At 38.7% G+C, this 25,340-nt stretch overlaps 2 protein-coding genes across 7 annotated transcripts in view; one reads left to right on the forward strand and one right to left on the reverse strand.

Moving 5' to 3' along the window:
• TTC13 (tetratricopeptide repeat domain 13) overlaps nt 1-16,297 on the reverse strand; it is a 41,601-nt gene extending 25,304 nt beyond the window's left edge. For 3 of the 4 annotated variants that reach the window (XR_010070306.1, XM_063329077.1, XM_063329076.1), the window contains exons 1-8: nt 16,066-16,297; nt 12,055-12,149; nt 9,037-9,112; nt 6,166-6,236; nt 3,884-3,949; nt 2,330-2,422; nt 1,148-1,264; nt 202-312 (exon numbers count right to left, since the gene is read on the reverse strand). Coding sequence is in view for 3 of the 4 variants with exons in the window: in XM_063329077.1 (XP_063185147.1) it covers nt 202-312; nt 1,148-1,264; nt 2,330-2,422; nt 3,884-3,949; nt 6,166-6,236; nt 9,037-9,112; nt 12,055-12,149; nt 16,066-16,270 (834 nt within the window). In the remaining variant the exon portion in view is untranslated. Of the gene's footprint in view, nt 1-201; nt 313-1,147; nt 1,265-2,329; nt 2,423-3,883; nt 3,950-6,165; nt 6,237-9,036; nt 9,113-12,054; nt 12,150-16,065 lie in introns of those variants that run through there. The other variant, XM_063329078.1, reaches the window with a different exon arrangement.
• Nucleotides 16,298-16,465: 168 nt separating this feature from the next.
• ARV1 (ARV1 homolog, fatty acid homeostasis modulator) overlaps nt 16,466-25,340 on the forward strand; it is a 32,452-nt gene continuing 23,577 nt past the window's right edge. For all 3 annotated transcript variants that reach the window (XM_063329080.1, XM_063329081.1, XM_063329079.1), the window contains exon 1: nt 16,466-16,612. In XM_063329080.1, coding sequence (XP_063185150.1) covers nt 16,514-16,612 — 99 coding nt within the window. In that variant the 5' untranslated portion in view covers nt 16,466-16,513. The remainder of the gene's footprint in view (nt 16,613-25,340) is intronic.

The following is a 25,340-nucleotide window of genomic DNA, read 5'->3' on the forward strand; positions in this document are numbered from 1 at the left end:
AGTATTTACATGTCATACCATGAAGTATTACAGTCAGTAATGGCACCTTTTCGTTTTGCTTGCACTTTTTTGCCTTAAAAGGTCTTCCCTATGTGAAAGAAAATACGTATATCAACACCTATGATATTTCTACTATTTTATAGAAGTAACTTGAAATAGAGGGTATTGCTCTACATGAACTATTACTTAACATAACTTTACCTTCAAAAGTCCTCTGTGAAAAAAGGTTAAGCCTTTATAAAGCATAGCTATAGGCTGATTTTTGTTCAGTTCCAATGAGCGCTGAAAGTCTTCATGGGCTGTTGCATAATCCTGGGATAAAGTAAATTTTAGATGACAGAGAAAACACAGTACAAATAGAGACAAATACATACTTTTATCTTCATAAAAGTAAACTACAGAATTTTGTTTAATATACGAAGTCAGTCTCAGGGCTAAGCAGCAATGATTGTCAACTGCCAGTCAGAGTATCAAAGAATAAGGACTGCACAATACACTTCAAACTTTTACAGCAAGTGCTATATAAAATGTAGTAAAGTAAGCAGAAAACTAGCTGGAAACAGAGTGAAATCGGAAGAATAAAGTGGGAAATCAGCTATTTAGTACTCATACAATCTCTGAAGACTGAGTTCCTTGTTTTACATTAAAGAGTAAGAACAACACACACAGACTACATAGCAAAACAGGATGTTAGCGTTTTTGGTAAGGTTTTTTTGTTTGTGATCGTGTGGTACATTTGGGTTTTTTAAGTATATAGGGCAGTTGCTGCCTTGGCCATAATTGTTTTCCTTTTTAGAGTGGCATTTAACCACGTTACTTAAATGCAGCTGTAGGTTATAAATCAAGTCAAATTCTTTATCCATATCCTACTCCTCAAACACACAAAACCATCCAAGACATGCTTGCAAGGTACTTGCCCTCTGATTCTCTGTATTAAATAGATATGCAGATGAAATACTTGAAGAATACCTCTGAACTGTCAGAAAGTCAACTACAGGAAAATCAAGGCTTTAGTTGTTGTTTTGGTTTTTTAATTTAAATAGGAAAGAAGCTCTTGAACAGAAGTAACAACTGGCACAAATGACAACAAAATAATCAACAACAACCACACAAACAAAACCAAACAGAATCCCCAAAATCCACTAACCTCAGATATGAAGTAAAGGGTACCTCTGTGCCTGTAGAGCCGTGCGGATGGTTGTAGCTGAATAGCTTTGGTGAGATCAGATAATGCTTCACTGATTCGTCCTAGTGGGGACAATATCTAAGAGTATAAAACAAAAGCATAGTCTAGAGTAAACAGGCTGAATAGATTTGGTTTAGAAACATGAAGATTATTCTTTTTCACGTTCAGTTGTAACAGAGCAGCTGTATTTGCTAGAACAGGCTGGAACATTCTCCTATAAATTTCAGTACTTATTGCTTTTAAACCGCTATCAGAGGGAAAATCTGAAAGCATTTTTCTCCAAAAAATATTGGTGAATATACATGAACATCACCAATAACACTTGCAGAACCTAGTATTCCAAATAAAAACAAGTCAGCCAAAGTAAAATTCTCTACATCAACTTATTCAACACATTCAACTGAAAATGTAATTAAAGTATTCTCATAAACCTTTTTATTTTGACAAAATATTCCCCCCAATGGTCTCTTTTCCAATTATTGGAATGCCTTTCACATTTTTAGATCCAGATTATTAAACAGTGTATTAGCAATTCATTAAAACATGAAAATTGTGAATTACAATTTCATGTTATGGCAGTTATTATACGGTATGCTGACTTTAATAAATATTTATGGGTTTTGATTTTTCTACAAAGCTGCTTCTTGAAATTCATTTTCTGCAATATTAAATTACTAAAAAACTAAACATGATTTTCAAAATGAAAAGTATCTGTGTATCTGAATGATATTTAACTTACATGCACGAATATAACACCAAAACATTTGATTAAAAACTCATTCTTTACAAGTTTGGCATTTTACCAACTAGTCCTAACAATAAATTTACTAAGGTAAAAAAACCCAAACCAAACAAAACATACATAATCTTGCTATACAGTATGGCAAAACCTAAACACTTAGACATAATATATGCTATTCTATTGGCTACAGTAACTCTGTATGGTGTATGTTTCATTTTAAAAATAATCACTCCACAAAGTACACTGTTTGGGAGCAAATATATATATATTAAAAGAAAGGAGGAATGCTTGAAGAAAAGCACATATAAGAACTTTAATCACTAAATCAACGAAGAAATACTTGAAAACACCGTATAATTGCAACTTCTCCAAAAATCTAAAGAGAGACAAAAAGCGCTCACTTCTGCTCGCTGTTCAAATACTTCAGGATGATCTGGTTCTAGACTAATCACCCTACTTAGCTCAAAGAGAGCAAGTTCAGCATTTTTCATATCCTGAAAAGGAGAAAAATAAACAAGGTAAACAACTGTGCATGCTTAGAGTAACATACTCCGAAGACTGAAGGACAACTAGATTGGCTAAATTTCTGAAAGTGTATCAGTTTACATGAAAAGCTCTTCACACCTTTTCTAATAACATTAAGATGCAGTATACTACAAATAGCTGGGAAAAACCACCCCACCTATCTGCTATAAACAAGAAAAATAAACTTTGTTTGTACAAATAATCAATTATTTATTAGTATAACTCTGTGAATAAACATTAGGTTTATGGCTCTATATGGCTCCCACATGAACTCCAACACACACGCATACACTCACCCACCAGCGTTTTCCTCAGTACTGTCTGCAACTTAATCCAAGTAGTACTGGCAAATGGGTTGATACCGTCAGCATTGTGCCTATCTAGGTTTTTATATTGTCCTCAAAAAATTGTAGAATGGAAGCAGATAATTGAAAAAAAAAATCCAAACTGGTTATATAGTGAGTTCTCTATTAGATTTCATTGATCTTTTTCTTCTTTTTCAAGGCAAAGAAATTTTGCATGTGGTTAAGGTCATCTTTGCATCTTGAAAGTGTCGCTCACAGAAACTTTTATAAAGTGAAGCTGTCTCAACATCTAGCCGAACTGAGAAAACAAACTCATGTTGGTGTTAAAAACATGCAAATCTGAGGGACGTCAAGCTCCTGCCAGCACCACTGAAGAATTAAATATTCTGCACTATTAAATAGTTATTGAACTATTATTTCTTCTAGAATTCCAGCAACCAGTGAATCACAATTCAACAGGCCACAAACTCAAACTACAAGGACCATAGTCTACTTTTAAATTTATTTTTGCTCAGGGAATTGTTTGAGCAGTCAAACGTAACAAATGTAAGTAAATAAATGAGCTACAGTAATTGAACTTTGAATTTTTTTTTAACAAATTCAAGGTGGTATACGTATGAAGAGGAACAGGCGATCAAGAAGGAACATAAAGCCTACTGGATTGCAACAGTTGATGATGTTTCCAAGTTGCAATAAAAGTCTTTTTCATTTCCAAATACAGACTAGATGTGAAGACAAATTCAGTGGGACTTCATAAACCTACTTCTCAGAGGCAAACTGCCTGTTATCTAATAACTCTTTCAAGTGGCTGTGGTTCCCAGCCTTACTATCCACCACTCACAATTGTGCCTGTATTCTCCTTTGGTACCCTTGCTTCACGTTGCTTTATTTCCACAGTCCCACAAAGCAAATGTACCTATGGCTTGAGCAGTATGATCCACTAGATCCCTTTATGTTATGGAGCACATACCAAGGGATGGACACATCATTATAGTAGAACAGCACAAAGACTTTGGGATGCACCTATCAAGTTCTAATCAGTCTAGCTCCTCCTGTTATAGGCTTTGTTATAGTTTGGATTCAAATAATTCAGTCAGATAATAATTTAAATAATTATCTACTCACATGTAGTCCTTTTTTTCCGTATGCTATCCCACGTCCATAAATTGCACTAACCAGCTCTGGTTCTTCCTGTTAAGATTAAAAATTAACATAATGATCAGTTGCTTGGTTCTTTTTAAAAGGTATCTTTCTTCGGTAAGTATTTAATTCTTGCTGATCTTAAGTAGTAAGCAATGAACAATGACAGTTATCTGTCCATACTTTCATATGCTCACAACTACCAATTCAATTTATTGTGTAGCTCATTTTCCAGACAAATACTCTAGAACAATTCCAGAGTGCAGTTATAGTGTCAGTGACCACCCATCAGAAGCTATGTACACATTAGCGTACTCTGTTGTTCAAACTTCATTACTTGTAACTCATTGGTAATTATACGACTTCTTTTGTCTAATGTCATTGAGGTGATAACAAAAAAAAAAAAATACAATTCAGCCAGTCAAAGCTTGCTTTGTTCCTAATTAAATTCAAGATTTAAAATACGGAAGCAGGAAGTTGTGACATCCTGATGAAATCTGCATTCAGGCAACAACTAGAACTAGAGGTATTCTGCCTAAATAGTTCAAAATTTAAACGAACCTTCCTTGCATTAGATTTAACTCCTTGGCTTTCCAACTCAGGCACTTAAGGCGATGCATCTTACATAGTCAATCTACTTCTTGTTCAACGTTATTTACTCCAGCCATGGTTTCCCACCCAAATTTGAAGAACTACAACAGCAAAACCAGTTTTCTTGGCACAACAATGCCTACACAGTCAGTTTCCCTGAAAACCAGTCAGGAATCACACATCTTCACACCTGCAACCAACACAGCCATCCTACAAAAGTTTGCAGTGTAGACCTGGTCTCATTGAACTGGGACAACTGCCAAGAAACAAATTTTTTCATTGACAAAACAGCAGAGGTGTAGCACACCAATGCTGGCAGCATTGCCAGACTTGAGCTGATTCCAAGTGTACACTTGCCAACATCAACTTCAGGTAACTTGCCTGCTTCTAATACAGTAGCTAAGCAAGGCTGGTTTGTTCTGGTGAATGTTTTAATACTCACTACATATGTATTTTAAATTGCCTTATGGAAGACACAGTGAACAATCACAACTGCTTTACAGCCTTTCAGGCATACAATAAGCATGATGGTCACTTCAACTGAGATGTGTGCATAGTAAAGGTACTCTATTATATACATACTTCTCATACAGACTTGCTGTATCTTGCCTGTCTTCACTTAGATTAAGTTTCCCTCTTAATAAAGAGAAGGCAGGAAACATATATAAGTCCAGTGTTTTTTGAAGCAGGATTTCTCATTAGGGTTAAAAAAAAAAGCATTTCTCACATTAAAAAAAAAATTGAAGACAGATATCAGTAAACGCCTGAAAGAACCCAAACAAACAAAAAACCCAACAAAAAACATACTTGTCCTCTGATAAATTCCCCAGAATAATTCCATTAAATTGCCACATTTTCACCCAATTCACGTATGGGACATATGACACTTGAGTTAAAAAAGATACATGCTAGTATTCACAGTATTACTTTCATCTTGCATTTGTGTACTACAGCCAATTTACATCAAAAAGCAGGTCCATGCTTTTGGTAGTCCCAGGTTCTTAGCCATGAAAATACAATATTTTGAAATCAGCTTTAGTTGAAGCTTTTGAACCGTTGGGGTTGATTTCGTTTTAAAAGTGGATACCTTCTACTTCTTAGAAGAAGATTCTGAATTCTTTACCTTGGTCAGAAAATAAAATAATCTTGAAGTATTAGTTAGATTTTACGTATATATTAAATTCATCACACACATTAAATTACCACTGAAGAAGGATAAAACCAGCATACAAAATAATTTATCACCGCAAAAGCGATGTGGTACTTGTCGCTAGAATAAGTGATCTCTGTCAGGTTTTTTTCTGATGTTACTGGCAACATGTTAACTGTTGCCCCAGAAAAAATCCACATTAAAATATCTCAGCCTACACATTAATAGAGCAATTAATGGAATTTCAATTTTGCACAGGTCAGGTTTGGGAAGATGCTTTTTTTCTTTGTCAAAGTGCCATAAAAAGTTTATTCCTACAGATGAGAAAAATTCTCAACAAATAACCAAGATACTGAATCACCTGATTTTAAGAGTATGCTTATGTTTGGATGGAAAAAATGAACAAATAATAGAATCATTACTCTCATTTTAAAATCCTTAACTGAATATTTATTTCAGTAAAACCATATGTCGTAATGGATAATTGCATAAAGTGATTTTTTAGGGGTCCAAACAGAAAACTTACCTGCAGCATTGTTGAAAAATGTCGTATGGCTTCATCATACAAGCCGTTGCCAATCAACACGTAAGCAATTGCTAACAAAAAATTACAAACATAAATAAAACAGAAAAAACATTTTTTTTAATACATTTTACAATTTGGCCGTATTTAACATAAGTTCCTACATTGCACTGAAGATTTAAATGGTCAAATGATTTCTGAACTGCCACTGAAATGACTTCCTTCAACCACTACCTATCATTAATTAATTATTCAATTCATACTGTGATCATCAGAATTGGGTTCAGGTCTTGTGGTTTATTTGGGTTTTTTTCTCTCTCCTTTTTGCAAGTTGTTTAGGAAAGGATCCATGTTTTCTTCTAAAGTACTTAGACCAGGAAAAGTACCATAATCCCATTTAGTAACCCTAAATGCTTTCCCAATTGTAAGTGAGCCTGGGTAACACTGGCTATCTTTTTTTGATACTTCCACTACAGAACATCTGATTGTACTTGTTTGTATGCATTTTGCTAAACTTTACAAGCTCACAATGAGTTTTTCCTTCATTTGCATTATCTAGAAAAACTAGAACTAAAGTGATTCCTTTGCTTATAAAAATGACAATAAAAAAATAACAGAATCTTTACCGATGTTAAAATTATGAAAAGTTTTAAAGTTCTTGCATTTCCCCCCACTTTGGAGCAGAAGCAAGTGTTTGAAAAAGAAACAGAACACTGTTTTAAAAACACGTTCCTGTAATCTCCACAAGATATAAAAATACAGTCAAGTCACAGGACTGGAAAGCTGTGGTTGCGCTTGCATGACTGAAGTTCAGTTCTGACAGCGAAATATCTTAAGACTGTTTCATTTCACATATTTTAATCTCTCACGGTTCTTAACTCTGGACTAAAGTCTGTCTACACTGCTCACAAAAACCAAGTATCTTGCAGACTAGAGCTATGAAAGTTAAAGTACAACTTTTCCCCAGACAGTTCACATGAATGGCTGGCAGTGGAACTAAGACCAGGGGGTCACCTTTCCCCATACTTTCAGTGAGGTTTAGCAGTCATCTAAACAGAATGGAAGAGGCGCCTGTTGGCTTAATTATTTACTCAAACATGAGAAGAGACAAATAAGCCAGTTAGAACAAAGGTATTTTTAATAGGACACAGACTTTCATGCAGGCAGAGCCACATTGTTTTGGTAGTGTTGCTAAGCACTGTTCATTAAAGGCAGAAAAAAGTTAAATGAAAAAGAAATAAGAAATGTATTTAATCCAGAGCTTGCCTCATTCTTGGAGCATTTGTATTATGCAGAGGAAGTACTTGTGTACAATATAAGCTTTTTCCTCAATACATAAGCAGCTTCAGTTGCTACAGATACATAGCATTGCCAAAAAAGGAAAGAAAATTGGTAGAGTGAAGGACAGGTTGAAGAGCTCTTGAATTTTCCTCACTTCATTCTCCTCCAAGACTACACAGATCTTAGTATCATCTTTATGGTTCCAAGCCCAGAACACAGAACAGTTGTCACGTAAAATAAAATCAACTCAACCATGACTGTATTAAATAAAAAGGGGGGGAAGTAAGATAATGAAGACTCATTGTCTTGCTGATAACGAGTTTATTTTATTTATCCAAGACTCCGGGCAAAACACAGGTCATAGACTATGTCTGTAAAACTGTGGCAAGTGATTGGCAGCTAGTAGCTGATACAGTATCAGCTGCTTTTAAATTTTATCTCTTCAATTATTCTTTTCATCTTTAATTAAATACTACAAAAATACAAGTACTTTATTATGAAAAATCTAAGGGTTAACAATGGTCCATTATCTCAAGCATTTGGGTACCAACATTGCTTCACAATGCCCCATACATTTCACACCACTTTTCCTCAGAACAGTTAAAAGTAACACGCACAAACAAGGACTCAGGCTCCTCACACCGTGACATGCTTGAAATAAAGTGGGTAGGTAGGTGTCAGCCTACAGGCCAAACACGAGGATGGGAACCTTCTGGCATAGTCTTCCAAGTCTACAGAGCAGATACTAAAAGCCTCAAATATTTTCTGCTGGATGGAAGTTCGGTATTCCCTGCAAGATTCTATGAACACAGGTATGCTAGGAATATGAGAAAAGATTACGTCCCAAAGTTTTCCTGGATAAGTCTGTGAAGGCAGAAATTATGTCAACAAAAAACTACTCAATTGCTTTAATTTCATGAGACAACTTATGAGGGAAGTCTCCCTTTGCTCTTATATAAAAGACAGTCTGCTGCCTTCCTTGACATACATCCTCAACAATCCCTTTGCCGCCTCATAATACCTCTACTTCCTACAGAGGATATCAGTTTGGAGAAGCAGCGCAAGTAATCCTTCCTCAAGTCTTTTGAGAAAAGTATTTCCTGTTGCTTTATTTGAAATGCATCCATTTTCTGTGATTAGTGTGCTTTGAAGAAACATCAAGTAGCAGCCTCCCTAAGGACACAATTCAGAAAGTCCTCCTGCTGCCTATAAGTGTTGCTGGGAAGAGCTGGAGGGGGGAAGGGGGGCAAGATCTATGCTTGATGGAAAGCATATTCCATTTAGTCATCAACAATGACAGAAAAAGGCAAGCAGGAAGTACCTGAGATTGCTTAACAGGATTTAATCAAAATGCTTTTTGAACACCTGCTTAAGCAGACACGGTGAAGAATTCTAGTGAGCAAAGCAGAAAAGATTTTTAGGAAGAGAGATACATATATGCAAGACCAGAGAAAACTCACTGTATTTTCAGGCTTATTAGGATCACTTTAAAATGAGTGTATCACTAAGGAGTCACCGGTTTAGTTTCAAGACATTCAGTGCTAATAATTAGCACGTAATTCACCTGCACAAACCTTATATAAGGCATCTTACCCAATTCTTCATTTGTGTTGTCATTATCAGTAGCAAATGGAAATCGTTTTTGCTCTGCAAGTAACTTCGCTTGACTCTGTAAAACATCATGTTTTTTAAGTGTTCAGCAAACAACAATAAAGAATTCAATAGAAACCTTGTGTCTTAAATTCTTAAGAGAACGCCTTAAATCAAGAAGTTAAGACTAGTGCATTTCCTTTAAAATAACTGAAAACAAATTAATTCCTAGTCTTCCACAGGGATAAAAACTGCTCTTTAGTCAGGTGCTGCTGTTATCCTCTCTAGCATAAGGCTAACCAAACCTCTCAGATGAAAGGACATCGTCAGCAGTTTACCAGTGGCCGATGTTTCTACATTACATCTGCTTAACATGAAGTTTCAGAACTACGTGCCACTCCATAGGAAAGTTTATACTCTTTACACCATTAATTATTCCTTCATCTCCTGCAAAGGCAAGGGTACTACAGAAGAGTAGAACACTGAAAATGACACGCTCAAAAGAGTATCGCTTCAGCAACAAAAACAAGTTTAACTTAACAGTGCCATTCCAAAGTAAGAAGTATTTTAACAATAACTTTCTATCAGTTACAGACTTTGTTCAGCCAGCTGAACCTCATCTAAGATTTCTGTTCCCCAAATAATGTGCCTACAGAAAAAAAAACTGCCAAAGACAACCCCTCAGAAATATAGAAATACTCTACTCTGTTCATTTTCACAAGTATTTTCCATAGACAGATGTAAGCCTACCAGAGCAGTTTATGTCATAAAAATACAAAATTCTCATTTAATCAATAGGTCTTCCAAACTGTTTTAGGAAGCAAGAAGGGGAAAAAATAACTTCTCTCAGTTCTCTTCTCTTCTTTCAGCTTAACAGCTCATATGTACATCTTTAACTTCAGAGAAGACAGGTAAACACCTTAAACTTCAGAGAACATATTTAACTCATCATTTTCTCTACTGAGAGGACTGCACTTTGTCCTCCTCCCTTCCACTTTTTTTGGCTTCTTCAATCAAAGGTAACCTCATTACATGTGTCCATGACACAGAGATTTTAATGATCAACAAAGTGCAAAAGTAACTGGCCAAATCCCATTGCACAGTTTCTACCCTGTTCACATAATAATCTTGGGAATGAGAGGAAAGTCCAGTCTGCTCTAAAAACTTGATTATTTTGGAGGGTATGAACGATTAGCAAATTGGATTCTACAAGCCTTGTTTTTACTGAAATTAGAGATCATGTATGAACTCTACATTACGCTATAAGGTTCTGAGAATTATTATTCCACCTACTGCTGCACCTACAGTAAGAGAATGGAAAAGTTCTTTTCCTCATAGAAAAAAAAGCATTAAAAACAGCACAAGAGTAGGGTTCAACAAGTATGCCGATGAGAAAACTAAATCTACGTTGCAGACCATACATATTTACAAATCACACACCTCCAAGCACAACCTTTTTATATCGCCAATGGCCTTCAGGTAATTTCCAGAAAACCTACTTCAGAAAGTGACCTTCAATATTTAACTCCGCAAAACGTTATTCTTCTATAATTGTATTAACATTAGAAAAAAAAAAAATCACTTTTACTAAAGTACAGCCTCTTCCTTGGTGGATTTACAAAAAAAGGCCTACACTTTGCCTGCGGACAAAAGATATGATATAGGAAGATTCCATGCTGGGTACTGGAGAATAAGCTACAATCAAAAGAATCTGGCATTACATTAATATCCTATGAATTACAGAGCTGCATGTGACACTCAGCAAGAGAAGTACCACAAAGTTTCCCCCACCCTCATCCACCTCGTCTCTTTTGTTATCACAAAACAACAGAATAGTGTTTGGTTCTTGGGGTGGGGGAGGAAGGCGATTCATACTTCTTCAACAAATTCTGAATCCAGTTGTAAGTTAAATATCCTGCAGCTCTATACACAAAAAATTGCAAGTCATTCTGCCTTCAAGAAATGAGAGAAGAATTTTCATCACAGCAACAGCTCCCAATAAGTTGAATTGTTGTTCTCTTCAAAACAATTTTTTTTTTGAAACAGGGAGATTTCTAACAAATATATATTTCATAGCCTTAGAAAGAATTGCTGGTACCACTAGAGTAGACTAGACAGAAGATGTGATCTTTATCTGGTGAAATAATGTCTAAGGAGAATATTTAAGTTAAATAATTGACTTGGTGGATTTGCAGCAGTTTTATTTCCAAATGCCACCTTCAAAGAAGTTGCTTCAAATTAGAATACTGTTTCCACGCTCCCCCATAGCAAATAATTCCTACAAATTTGCCAAGGCTTCTTTGTATACTCACATGGGAATTATTTAAAGATTTTCAATATCTGTGACTCTACTCAACTGACAAGTAACATCAAACCTGTGTTCTGATGTAGACTGAAGATTTTATTTGTTCAAGATCAATAGGTTAACAGTAGTGTTGCAGGAAAACCCAAATTCCAAAATAATCCTCTTGAAGTCTCTCTACCAAGAGATACTCTTCTTTCATTAGTATATTCTCCACATACCATGTCTGTATTACATTTACTGAAATATGGCATGAAGCTTCTAACTCTGTCATCTGTGCACAATGTTATTTCTGTAGCAAGTGCAAGTTATCAGTCCTACTCTTACATGCATTTTGTGGTAAGCCTCCTTAGGTAGTTAATCTGGGTTAAAAACTAACAGACCTTTCCATAGCCATAGCCCCTGCACCCCTAAAAATAAAAAATTAATTGTTAGACTAATCTAGGTGAAGGTTAGCCTTCAGTGGAAGCATCAGCTTCAATTAGTTGAAACTGCTGACAGCCTTAGAGACTAATGATGAGTACTAGGACGTCATATTTTCATGAGCAACTTGAGTTCATTCATACTGAAGCCTTTTGGGGACCTATGCCTACTGATTACTAGACTCTATTTGTAGTTATTTGCCTGAACTTCATTCCAACTGGTTATGTAGCTGAAGTGATCTGTGACTTCAACAATCTATTAAAATTGGTTTGGACATTATATTCTTGATAGCATACCAAAATTTTTTCTGTGTTGAGAGAAAGCACGGATTCACAAGATGAAGACCCTCCTATGTCACAATCTGATTCACGGAAGTGCAAAAATGATGAATCTGGGGGAAAAAAAAGAGAGAAAATAGCTTTAGGAACTCAAAGAGTTACATGTATGTTCTATTATCAAATCTCACGTTTCCTCATGTTCATCTGAACAGCTTTCCCATTGGGCACTCGACAGGGCAGAACCTTCATGAAGTGCTTTCTGCACGCAGCACTACATCCACACAGCCAGGGAAGCAATAATTGACATGACTGCTTTTATTTAATTAGTTTTATTACCATATCCACTTATACTTTCAGCTAAAAATACATGGCGGGGGAGGGGGAGGGTGAAGGGGTGATAAAAAGGGAGGAAGCTGGAAGCAAATAAGAAAAGTTTGGGATAGACATATCCCCATTTAGCGTTATGATTCTGTTCTTTGGCCCAAGAAATTAAAGACCAAATTATCAGTTCAATCCCAGAGAGGAAGTTAAATGGAATGGACCATACAGAGGTAGGGAGACAGCTGGTATGAAGGAAACAGACATACGAAGACAGTAAAAAACAGACAGAATAATAAACCGTAACTGACTGAATACATATAAAGGTCCTCACAGGTATATTACTAGGAAGCACATTACAAAAAGTATAAGGTTAATTCAAACCTATGAAAAGTCAAAACACAGCTTGTTGGCATAGCAGAGAAAAAGTTTAAAAAAAGGAAACAAATAACAATCAATAAAACCCTCCAGACTGATAGACTCTACAAGTCACTACTTCACCTACACGGTGCTTTAACTACTATTGCAAGGGAATTGCTAGCTTTTAAATCTCCAGATCTTAAAGTTTCTATTAACTTGAAATATTTCAAGAGCAAACAAGAAAGAACAAGTAAACAGTATTATCTCTTTGATTCCATGTGACAAATACCAAGTTTTATCATCTCCCCTAACGTTTGTAAATATAAGCTTGATGCTTAATTTTAAAGACTGGGGGGCAGCATGTGTTTCTAATTTACTTTTATAGACAGTGCTATTCTTATATTTTGATTACATAAGGGTTGCAGTTAGTTAACTCCCCATTTCTCACAAGTACAGTGCTACAAGAGAAAAAGAAAGTCTTCCTATAAAGAGAAGTCGAAACAACATCTAAAATAATTCCCTGTAAATAGAAACTTGGAACTAAGTTGAACCATAAATGATAACTGGTGGGAGAAGTTTTACAACAGAAGCAAGAGTGGTGAAAAGCAGAAGGTCAAAGTTTAAAGTCAGGAAGTCCAGTAAGCACAGTGGCTCACCACCCATGGTTTCCAGAAAAAGCATTGACAGTAAAAGGTTTCAACACTGCCCTTTGTTTTTGATGTTGACCAAACCCTCCTGTGCTATGGCAGCATTATTAACACAGTACTTGTTCTACATTGGTGCTCGTAAGCGAGTGACCATTAAGAGCCATCGCAGTGGACTCACTGAGCAATTTTTGCTTCACAAACAAAGAGGTACAGGCAGGGCCTACCTCCAGAATAATTTTCTGCGTAACAGCAAGAATTTAGTGAAAGAATTTTTTAATAAGGTGGCAGGGAATAAGAACAGTCTATCTGTTACAAGCTACAGCAGGGAAGGACCCATCAAATACTGCAATTCTTGGGGCAACAAACTGCTTTCTTCATGGGCAAGAATGGATCTGCCTTTGTCTACAAGTTGGATACAGTTAAGCTTGTACCACACTGCCTCACGAACAAGTAGAAACACCAACCAGAGAAATTACCCTGGAGCTTGTAGTAGGCTGCAAGAGAAACTATTTGAGACAAAAAGATTCTCAGCTTCTGGGAAAGTTGTACTAAAACAAAGACTGAGAGCTTAAGGGAATTTTTCAACTGGAAATTTATTTAGCCACAGGATTTAAATAGCAAGGAGTGAACCGGTATAGAGCTATTTCGTGGTAAGTATGCTGTTCTGTAATTAAAGGCTACCTTATTGTCAGTGCATGCGAAGTACCTGAGGTACCTGATGATGTAAGCAGAATTCCTTATATTAATCCTAGTTACACTGGTCTCTTTAAAACAATACCCACCACTAAATCAAAATCTAATCTTCCAAATATACCTCTGAAGGAGTATCCCAAGTCAATCATTCATGTGCTAGTAACATAAGAGATGTAATTACATGCTTTGCCATTTATTAACTTATATGGCATACAGATTTTATCTCAACACTGGGGGAAAGTTTTTTTGGTTTTATGCTTAAGCTTAAATGATTTGGAGCAATGGTCACCTATGATAACTTTCATGATCTGTAGCAGCCCTCCCCTCCCCCCCACCAAGAAAAGGCAGCTGATGTAAAATACCTACTTAACACAGCTGATATAGATAAAAACTAACCAAAGAACTTTAAGCTGTGATGACAAAAGCCCACATGCAGAGGAAAAGAAAAGCAGATGTGGGAAACTCATAACAAGGTATTTCTAGAAATTTGAGTGGATTATTCTAACTGTATATTGTCCTTGGGGACCACAACAGTTGTTGATATGAGCACAGACTTTATGAAATAAAAGTGAAAAAAATAAGAGTGAAAAACAGTGCAGACAGCTAAGCAGTCATGACACAACACTGGTTATTCTCATATAAATAATTGAGTGTCTATATTGCATTTAATTGATAAAACCTTTTTCTTCATCTGTATTACATGTACATTGTGATTCAGGCTAGCATTTTCGTATAGCACACTCATGCTATGCTCATGATCAAACACCATAACAGATTACTTAAGTCCCACGATACTGATGCAGCTGATACTTAAGCACATAAAAATTTTTAACTGTGCCTGTGGTACAAGCCATGAATTAACTTGAAAAAGACCAGATCTGCTACCTGAACTTGGCACTCGTAAAGAAGAGCACCCAGTTCACCTGGGTTTATTTCCAACTGTAGCTGGAAATAAATCAAGACATATTCAACTAAATACCACAGAATCATAGAATTGTTTAGGTTGGAAGGGACCTTAAAGATCATCGAGTTCCAACGCCCCTGCAGTGGGCAGGGACACCTCCTGCCAGACCAGGTTGCTCAAAGCCCCATCCAGCCTGGCCTTGAACACTTCCAGGGATGGGGCATTCTCAACTTCCTTGGACAACCTGTTCCAGTGCCTCACCACCCTCATAATGAAAAACTTCTTCCTAATATCTAATCTAGATCTACCCTCTCCCAGTTTGAAGCCATTACCCCTCGTCCTATCAGTACATGCCCTTGTAAGATGTCCCTCTCCAGCTTTCTTGTAGGTCCCCTTCAGATACTAGAAAGATGCTGTAAGGTCTTCCTGGAGCCCTCTTTTCTCCAGGATGAACAACCCCAACTCTCTCAGCCTGTCTTCATAGGAGAAGTGCTCCAGCCCTCTGATCATCTTCGTGGCCCTCTGGAACCGCTCCAACAGGTCGGTGTCCTTCTTACGGTGGGGCCTCCAGAGCTGGATGCAACAGGAGCACAAAGCATTGGGGCGTCTGTCTACTACTGAGTGCAGGGATGAAAAAGCGCACAGAGTCCAGGAGCTAGACTGGGCAGATCGGTGAGTGGGACAACAGGACTCCTTCTGCTTAACAGTACAGGCCTGATGGCTCACCCGCTCAAGGGGCGAGACCTTCTCCCCGGCTCGGTGCCACCGCGGCCGTCCCTGCCCGGCACAGCACGGCGGCACAAGGCTGCTCGGGGGCGCGGCTCACACACACCCGACGCCTCGGTGTGAGTCAGCTGAACAGCAGCAAGGCCTGCAGTCCAGCCGCCGGCCCCCCGCACCGGCCCGGGCCAGCGCCCCCTCGACCACCCGCCGCACCTCAGCGGGAGGCGAGACCCAGCCGCCCTTCCCTCTCCCGCCCCCACCCCCCTCCCCAGGGACGAAGGGAGGGGGCGCCCACTCCCGGCCTCAGGGCTCCGCCGAAGGAACGGCCCCGCCGCCCCACGGCGGGGCTGGGGCCGGTCACCATGGCAGCAACCCCCGACTCACCGCTCTCGGCCGAGTACTGCTCGGCCCACTCCCCAGCCGAGGCGCAGCCCCCCGCCGGGCCCTGGCGCTGCTTCAGCAAGGACAAGGCCGGGTACTGCTCGGTCAGGGCCAGAGCAGCCTGGGCCAAGGCCAGCACGGCCAGCGGCACCCACAGCCCCCTCACAGACCCGCAGCCGCCGGCAGGTGCCATCTTCCCAGAGCGCATGCGCGCCGCCGCCGCCTGGGCCGGAGGGCGCCCCACCGCCCCTCCCACGGGACCGGCAGGGAGAGGAGGTGCCGCTGCGCTGCCTCCTGGGACATGGAGTTCCGCGGCCGCATGACCAACGCCGCGGCGGAGGCGGTAGAAAACCACAACTCCCTGAATGCACCGCGGCGCGGCCCCGCCCCCCCGAAGGCGGAAGCGAGGCGGTTTGAAGCCTTGACAGGCCGGGGCGTGCTCTCGCGTGCCATGGCGGCGCTCGGCGCCTACCGCTGCATCGAGTGCAACCGGGAGGCGGCGGAGCTGTACAGGGATTACCAGCGCGGGGTGCTCCGCATCTCCATCTGCGTGAGTCCGGGTAGTGGGCGGGGGAGGCCGGAGGGGAGGGGTGCAAGCGGCAGGCTTCGACGTCAGCAGGCGGCGGCGGCGTGGGCACGTGGCGGCGTTCCCGCCCCTCCGCGGCCCGCCCGGGTGTCGGTTGGCCCGTTGGCGCCGTTGGCCGTCCTTCCCGCCGCCATCTCTCCCCGGTTCCCCGAGGGCAGCTGCCTGGCAGCGCTCTCCTGGCTGGCCTTGATGCGCCCCTGTACGGGGCCCTGCGGCAACGGGCCTGTCCCTGCGCTGCGTGTCTTTCCCTCGCTGACAGGCAGACCTGGGCGCGGCGCCGTGGTTGGGCAACTTAAGTGCAGTTGGGAAACGGTTGGACCTAAATCGTAAAATCATCATAGAGTGGTTAGAGTTGGCAGGGACCTTGAAGACCATCTAGTTCCAACCCCCCTGCCATGGGCAGGGACACCTCCCACTAGACCAGGCTGCTCAAAGCCCCATCCAGCCTGGCCTTGAACACTTCCAGGGATGGGGCATCCACAACTTCCCTGGGCAACCTGTTCCAGTGCCTCACCACCCTCACAGTGAAAAATGTCTTCATGATATCTAAATGTCAGGTTTTCACTGATGATTATTCAATTCCAGATGAGGGCTACAAAGATGATCAGAGGGTTAGAGCACCTCTCCTATGAGGACAGGCTGAGAGAGTTGGGGTTGTTCAGCCTGGAGAAGGCAAGGCTCTGGGGAGACCTTATAGTGGCCTTCCAGTACCTAAAGGGGCCTACAAGAAAGCTCGAGACGGACCTTTTTACAAGGGCATGTAGTGACATGACAAGGGGTAATGGCTTCAAACTGAAAGAGCGTAGATTTCGGTTAGATATCAGGAAGTTGGTCCCTTCCAACCTAAACCATTCTATGATTTTATAATGAATCTGTGTGCATGCAAGTACTTCTGTATTACTTACCCAGTGGTTGTACTTTACAAAATGGTACTGGCACGTTCTAGGCTGTTCCCTTCCCACTTTGCCTCTCACAGAGTTCATTTTTTTTCCATAGTGTTTTCATAATGTTGAAATAACTCTCTTCTCTTTTAGTGTCTCCTACATTTTCCTGGAGATTTCACAGCCACAGTAAAAAAAAAAATTACTTTTCTAAGCAGTGTTTTCAATTATTTCTAAATTACTGTTTTCAGGTTTTGATACGGTTTATGTAGACTTGTCTCCAGTGGTTAGTTTTGACATTGTTCTTTTTTATAGTGTAAAAAAAAAAATTGGATCACTTAGCACCCTATGTTTCAGCATAGGGAGAAAAAACAGAATTTTGGAATGGTGGCATCTGGAAATACATCTTGACTAAGCCTTTGATCTTATCTGTGATTGTGTTTCACAACATCCCGTCTTCTCCTTAAAAAATTGGGAAACCTTGTGCTTGAACCAATTGTTGGATATTTTGTATTTTGTAAGGAATTAGTTGTGTACCATTCCAACTTCCATTGTGGTTGTTTCCCACAGTTTTGTAGCCCTTGGCATTTTGAGAATGGTGATAGAAGACAGGTTAATTTACTAACCATGAAGCTATAAACATAACAGATGACCAGAAAGCATTGTATGAAACCTGTGATGAATTCCTTTACAGCTTTATAACTTTGAGTCATTCAAGCATTTCTTAGATCAAAAATAGAGATCATATGCAACCAGTTCATAGTGGTCTGTGGCCAGTTTATATTTGGGGAAATAGCGGTTAGCTCAAGCTGAAAGATGTACACGTTAGGTCTCAGCTTCTGTTGTCAACAAGAGGCTGTGAAAACAAGATATGTACAAATTACTGATGATATTAGAAAGAGCTGATTCACATCCTTTTCTTTTCCCAGCCCAGCAGTCAGTTAAAATAGCTTGTTGCTGTAGAGTATAAACCAGCTGAAAATTTAGACAAAAATCTCTGCAAATACTTCAAAAACTGGAGAGATCAGCAGTTTTCTTAGGTAAAAGACAAACAAAGTAATAGATATTGATTGCTGCTGGCTTTAGACACGTACACTGCAAGGAAAAATTTATTTTTATCTGCTTTTTTCTGTTACTATAATGTAGCATGTTTAGTAGTGGATATGAACTACATCAAATCATTGATAGTCAAATCACGTAGTCAAAATTTGTCATTGGTACATGATACGAATGCAAATGGTTTTCTTTGGAGCTCTTTCATGTGGAGCTTCAAACTCATCTTTGAAATCAAGGACAAGTTGGATACAAAAGGACAAGTATAAAGCTTATGCCTGCAGCCATATCACGTAAGATTTAGCACATCTTGTAAACCCAGGTCATCAATTATGGTGATTAATTTGGCTATGATAATCTCTAAGGCAAACTGGGAGCCAGTAGATGGCACCCGTTCCTCTTAGTGTTTAACCATTTGAGGACTGAAGAGTTTGATCTTCCAGAGCTGTGGCATCCCATGTAGAATGAAAGACTTAAGTCCCCGTTGCTGTGTTTATCACTAACGCCAAACTCTTGCATAAAGAGTAAAGGACAGAGTAAAAGAAAGAGCAAAGAATCACATGTTCCTAGCAAACTGGAATTCTGTCCACCTTTCTTCATGCATGCAGGTCCAGATTAATACCGTTTTTCACTTACTCCTATCAGTCTGTTTCCAGTCTCTATGTTGTGGGTTGTCATGCTTCAGTTGCAGCCTTAGTCCTAGTTGCTCTTACATGGTGCATGTCCTATCATCCCTAAGCCTTTCTCTCCATTTCTGGCCACCCAGGAAGTGCTGAGAGTAGGAGCGGTCCACATGAGGAACAGACAATACAAAGCATGTTAGTAAGAAACACGTTAGCTCACAGTTTGTAAAGCAGAGACAAGAATGTTAGAAGACTGCCAAGATCAAAAGATTCCTTCAATTGAACTGATCTGAATTCAGCTTTATCTGCCTATTGCAGGAAAGCACTGCTATGGTCTCCATCTACCAAGACCTCATGGTTTCTAACAGAGCAATTCTTGGTTTACTTTTAAACTGGAAGGATGGTTTTGTCACTGCACTAACCCTCTGCAGGCATTCTGCTCCATGCAGGCAATGCTGTGCTCTGGCCAGAGACCTGAAAAGTTGGTCAGCATCACGCTATTGACAACAAAAAATAGTCAAGTACAGAATGTCATTTGATACCCTTCATAAAATTTCATGAGCAGCATTATAATGAGTTTGTCAGTGTTACGAATCATCTTAACCTGAAAATAATGATAGGTTAGGAGTCTTCTTCACTTCAGAAAATATGACGATCCCGCTTACCAGTATGAAACATCCTTTCTATCAGGTGGGGCTTCTAAAAACTTAAGAAAAGCTGAAGGTATTTAAGAAAAACTTGGAATATTGAGGTGAGATTAGAAGGTGTTATCACCCAGCCTGAGAACAGTTTTCATCTGTCTTTGTGGAATTAGTGCATTGAGTACTGCACTCCATTGTAGCTCAAGAGAGAAAAAGTGAAAAGAACATAGAAAGATTGGCCAAAGTGAGGCCAGTGGACATTATCTAGATAATTTTTTTGTTAAAAAGCTTTGGGATGCTTGTGTTTCATTCACATTTTCAAGTAGTACATGAAAATACTGGGACATTAAGAAAAAAAAGGAACAACCCAACATTTATTCCATATGATATGTAATATAAAGGGCCCCAGAAAATTAGGAACAAGAAGAACGTTGCCAAGATCATCACTGTTTTATACTGACCTACAGACTTGCCCCAACCCTAGTTTAAAGTTATCCTTGATAAATTAATAAATCTGCATCTAAAAGGTTTTTGCCATTCTCAGGATGTTCCTGTCATTAACACCTTTTGGAACATCACCTCGAGGTTGAAGAAGCTAAATTCTTCTGCCAGCATCTTCTGCATTTATTTTTGGGATGTGTTTAATCTGATCTGCACATGCTTTTCAGGTGGAAGACTTAAATTTCAATGCCTAAAAAGAATACCATGATTTTGTATTCTGTTATTTATCTGTTGAAGAGAAGAATGGATTTTCTCCAGAGGCAAATACAAAAGCTTCCATTAGGGAACATCTGTGTCCAGCCCACAACATTAGAGTACAGTTTTGGAAACTCAGCCTAATATTCACGGTGTTGCTTTAGTTTAGTTCCTGCAGCATTTGTTACTGCTCTTAAGATAACTAAAAGTTTATTTGAGCTCCATATTGTAATTTTAATGTGGTCAAGCATTAAAGACCTCACAAGTGTTACCATCCACTCTGGAAATAAATTTGCAACAGATACTGAAGAAACTAAAGAAACCTTCTATCAAGCATAGAAGTCCACACAGTACTATGAAACTTGGTATGGAAAGGTCACGTCTTTTGTTAAGAGCTCTGCAACATGGCTAACTGACACAAATTCTTCAAGTTTTGTAACTTATTTTTAATCTGTTTTGTTTAATCAAGGTCAGTTCAGCAGAAGCCTAGCCCGGACTTCTGGTATTGTGCATTCCTTCTTGCTCGAGATTTGCATTTAGTGAATGATCCTTTTTCTCATCCTGCGTATATTTTGCTGTGCAAGTGCCATTACAAGAGACAGGTGGATTATTGCTCCTTAAAAAGAATTTAAAGGTACTTAAAAACAGCTAAGAAAATTCTGAGGAAGCTCACCTCCTCAGGGAGACCTGTTCAAGATGCTTTCTCTTCAGCGTGACAGCTGGGGGGTGGTGGTGGGATCTGCAGGCATGTTAGGCTTGCCTCCAACAAGGTGACTTTTGGTGGTCGCTTTGCAACTCGTGGGTCTGGTTTTAGTCCTAGGCTGTGTATGTGCTGATGTTTTCCCTATTCCAAACCAGAAGTGATGGTGAAAGTAAGCCTAGGTGGTTCTTTATAGAGGAGATGTTTGTTAATTATTTTCAGATCCTTAATACTTAAATGATCTGTAAATAATGCAACAAATCTTCACTGACTATATTAAGAACCAACCATTAACAAAAGTAACAAAAAATACTGTTCAGATAATATTGCCACTATAGTATTAATGCAATAGTTGAAATAAATCCACATTCAGCTAACCTGGAATAAATTCTGCAGTCAAGGTGCAATGAATATAAAAGGAAATTGGCAAACTTGACTTGTTCAAAAATAGAAGGAAAAATATGCAATTTTTTTTAAAATTTGGGTTTAAATTACATGTATGTTGTTGTGTTTAAAAATAGAGCTTAAAAATGTTAATTGTTCCAGATCCCAACAAAGGGAAAGAAATTATTCATTGCAATGTGTAGAGCTCAGTCAGGATCCCCCTTGTGTTTTGTAATAAGAAAGCCAAATTGCCTGAGCATTGCACACTTCATTTAGCTTTTCTGCAATTAAAAAATAATTGAAAAGCTCTTTTATTGCAGCAAGGCAGAGAGACTGTAAGTGCTTTGAATGCAAAGCATTTATGTGGTAAGGTAAAGAATCTGTCAAGAGTACAAAGATCATCCTGGAAAACAAAATATATTATTTTTCTTATTTATGTAACTCAATCTAAAGGCCAACTCACTACTGCAAAACACATCATGTAGCAAAAAATGATAAACCAATTTTTTTTTTTTTTCAATTTTCTGAAATGGAATGCATCTGAAACTGGGTTGTCTTGTTTTTCAGGTTATTATGACACTTAGCCGCATCCCTAATAAAGAACCCATTCCTGAAAGCAGCACAGCTAATTACATTTTATTGTTTAAGGGTGCAACTGGGATTAAGGGCGCTCTCGCAAGAGGATGGGTCTGTGTTAGTTTGCCCTACGAGCCCATGCAAATGGACCTATGTTCATGTTGAAGCTATGTAAATGTTTTTAAAATTTGCTGTATATGTAGTCTAGCAAAAAAAATTGTAGCTTAATTTTGCCAAACTCCAAACCCTGGAGATGGAGAAAGGAATGCTGAAATGAGACTGTTTCACTGGTGTTTCTAAAGTCTAGAGATTTGCAAACATATTCCTGGTGTGGTTTTCATGGTATTTTTAGTTCAGGATAAAGCTTGGTTATTCAATTGTGTATTTTTATTTTCTCTTGTGTCCTGTGTCGTCTTCTTCAAGAACATTTTTCCCTTCACCATCCTCATCCCAAAATACTTTTACTTAAAAATTCAGTTATGTTTTAATGTTGGAGAGAGCACTCCGAAAAAGTCACGTTCATATACTTTAGGAACTTTGCCCTTCAGTGACAGTAGGTATTTCCTCAAATATTTGTACACTGTATTGTATTTGGCATATGTTTGTGAACTGTGTTTGCAGTTGAGTATCTTTGATGAACAACGAAGACGTATGTCTTTTGAGTAGTGTTTTATAAAAGGCTGATAAACATGTAGTCAGAATTAACATTTCAGTACTTCTTTTGTCTTATTTAATTCAACTGAGATGTTAAAACATATGTTAGTTTCTCTAACTGTTTTGGAGTGCTTTGATCAGATAGAATCTGATACACTACACTATAAAGAACGTGGCTGTACTAGCTTTTGAAGATTTCTTTCTTTTTCTTAAAGCTGTCTTTGCTCATTTTTCTAAAAAAAATTTTTTAAGATAACTAAGCAAATTTCTAAGTTATGAAAACGGAAGCTTTTTTGGTTTTTTGGTAAAAAACAGACAAGCAGAGTCAAATATTCCTAAATATTTGAATAGTCAAACAAATCCCAAACTAATATCCATTTAAAGTAATTAGAATTTTGAAATACATTCAACACCCTTTTTCAGGGGAGCACTGTATCTGTTGGACTTCTGTATGTCAGTATCAAACATTCGTAATTTTCCTTAAATTTACCAAATTAGAAGATGAGGCATAAATAGAATTTGTGGTGTCAAGGTTGACCTTTCTCTTCTGCAACGTAATCTGAAAGTACCTTTTAATCAAAGTAATGTTTATTTTTTTCCGGGAAAGATACCAGTTATTTCTGATGTCAGTTACATATTTAAGGAAGAAATTAAAAAATGGTTAAAAACATAGAGAAATCAGTTATTTCTTTCTGTCATTTTAGAACTGGTTATGATAACTGAGGCATTTATTTGAGAAATCCCAAAGAAGATTGAAAAAGGTTGGTTTTGTTAAAGATGTGCCTTCTTTAGTGATGCTGAACAGGCTGTTGTCTACAGCTGTGCAGAACTGCAATTGGGAATGAGGTGTGAGCACCAACATTGTATTCTCTCTAAACTGCCTGACTAAAATCTTAAAAGTAGGCATTCAAGCAGTCTCCATAGCTGAGCTGCTTATACTGATCTTCTCTGAAAGTGCTGGTGGTAGTTGATGTCCATAAAGTTATATCACTTTAACTATGTAAAGCTATCTACCTAAATCTATGTGTACTTAAACTTCATTAACCCTTGCTTGCACTGATTTTGCTGAAGTCAGGCTGTAATCTCAACCTTACTTCCTAGGCATTTAAGGTCAGTGCCAGATATTTGAGTAGTACAGCTGGAAAAAATAACAAAAAAGCCAGGTACGGAGACAGTTTCATCCTAGAGGGTCTATTAATTCTGTAATGTTTTTCATGGTATAGCAAGGGTCATCTTCATTTTGTCCAATTAGCCTGTGGCAGTGCACACACGAGTCTTTTGCAGTAAGGTGGTTTGTAGGTCTCACAAGTCCTGAATGAACTCATGCTAGCTAGGTTACTGGCTGGGTAAGAACAGAGGACTTTTCCTTCATACAGTTGACACTCAAATAGAAAGAAAGTATATTAAGAATAGGGCTCTCATCCAGCTCTAGAAGACAGGCAGACAGGAATGTGTCTGTGTGTGGAAAGTCCTTAAAGATGGCTGCTCTTTCGTGATACATCACATTTTCTTTTGCTGTTGATGTAACACAAGATAAATAGGATTCTTAAGTGTTTGGTGGTGGTATGCTGAAATACAGAATTAAACATCATTCTCACAGCTGCAAAGATTTGGTTGTGGCTGCCAGAAGCTGTGGAGCAGAAGACCCATTCTTATGGGTAGCACCGCTATTTGTGTATTCATTTCTAGCAATCTCCTTATATATCTGCAGTAGATTTTCTGTATTGTTGGTTTTGCCTGAAGAGTTGGTCATATATATTTCAATTGTCTAGAATTCATGTCAGCTGTCAGTGAAAATTTCTCAGTACCTCTTAACTGCAAGTTTTTTGATCAGTGTTTGGTTGGGACCCTCCACTTGAAAAGATCATTCTTTACTCTTCTCAGAAAGATTTTTGACCCTGGTCAAAAAATATTCTGTTTTAGGAAAATTTGAGAGCATAATAAATCCTGAGGTATGTAGGATATCCTTCATCTAACCTTCATGACACCCATCGTGTTCAAGAATAATCTTCTTTTATATGTGCTTGTCCAGGACTTGTGTGAATAAGCCTATAAAAAAAAAGTAATTTTTCTGTGCTACATCAACCCAGAGATTTGACATATGTAAATTACCACCTATAAGAATATCTGTTCATGATTTCCCTGTAGAAAGAAACGAAGCAAGACACTGCCTTTAATTATAGTTGCAATTTCTTTTTCACTCTATTAAATCCTGTAGCTGTGGTCTTCTGTTAATTATGTCCTTTCTTCCATCTCGCTTACTTTAATTTTAGACCTATCAAACTGATGGTTGACTCAATTTTTGAATTCATTACCTCTAACTTGTGTACTCTCATACACAGTATTTACTTTTCTAATGCAAATGAGTTTGTCGGGTTTTTTTCTTGAGCTGGACCAAGAAACACTTATTGGCAGTAGCAACATTCCTTAGACACTCTATTCACCTTGTGCATTTGTTTGGATGTTTTTCTTTGTATGGATGTT

The sequence above is a fragment of the Chroicocephalus ridibundus genome, chromosome 3, assembly GCF_963924245.1.
Source record: "Chroicocephalus ridibundus chromosome 3, bChrRid1.1, whole genome shotgun sequence".
Lineage (NCBI taxonomy): Eukaryota > Metazoa > Chordata > Aves > Charadriiformes > Laridae > Chroicocephalus > Chroicocephalus ridibundus.